This window comes from Onychostruthus taczanowskii, unplaced genomic scaffold (assembly GCF_017590055.1).
Source record: "Onychostruthus taczanowskii isolate IOZ18803 unplaced genomic scaffold, ASM1759005v1 scaffold4203, whole genome shotgun sequence".
Lineage (NCBI taxonomy): Eukaryota > Metazoa > Chordata > Aves > Passeriformes > Passeridae > Onychostruthus > Onychostruthus taczanowskii.
Window position 1 is genome coordinate 1 of NW_024501687.1, and position 753 is coordinate 753.

The 753-nt window shown below is 59.0% G+C and overlaps 1 protein-coding gene across 1 annotated transcript; it reads left to right on the forward strand.

Annotated features, from left to right (window-relative positions):
* Nucleotides 1-13: 13 nt before the first annotated feature.
* Nucleotides 14-712, forward strand: LOC121340718 (visinin-like; the record flags this gene model as incomplete). The annotated part of the gene is made up of 2 exons (XM_041413652.1): nucleotides 14-190; nucleotides 579-712. Coding segments are annotated over 2 exons (311 nt in total), but the record flags the coding sequence as incomplete, so codon positions are not given.
* Nucleotides 713-753: the final 41 nt, after the last annotated feature.

Below are 753 nucleotides of genomic sequence, written 5' to 3' on the forward strand. Positions count from 1 at the left end.
CCCCTGCCCCCTCCCCGCCCCCAGGTACGAGAGCTTCCAGCGGCAGTGCCCCGACGGCCGCATCAGCCGCGCCGAGTTCGAGAAGATCTACGGCACCTTCTTCCCCAACTCGGACCCGCAGGGCTACGCGCGCCACGTCTTCCGCAGCTTCGACACCAACGACGACGGGACCCTGGACTTCCGGGAGTACATCATCGCGCTGCACCTCACCTCCTCGGGCAAGACCCACCTCAAGCTCGAGTGGGCCTTCTCGCTCTTCGACGTGGACAGGAACGGCGAGGTCAGCAAGGCTGAGGTGCTGGAGATCATCACGGTGAGGAAACTCAAGATTTGGGGTGAGGAAACCCAAAATTTGGGGTGAGAAATGGGAGATTTGGGGTTTGGGAACGGCGAGGTCAGCAAGGCCGAGGTGCTGGAGATCATCACGGTGAGGAAAGCCAAAATTTGGGGTGAGAAATGGAAAATTTGGGGTGAGTGAGGAAACTCAAGATTTGGGGTGAGGAAACCCAAAATTTGGGGTGAGAAATGGGGGATTTGGGATTTGGGATCGGGGAGGTCAGCGCGGTTCCCGGGAGTACATCATCGCGCTGCACCTCACCTCCTCGGGCAAGACCCACCTCAAGCTCGAGTGGGCCTTCTCGCTCTTCGACGTGGACAGGAACGGCGAGGTCAGCAAGGCCGAGGTGCTGGAGATCATCACGGTGAGTTTGGGGTGGGAAATGGTGGATTTGGGGTTTGGGAATCCAAAATTTG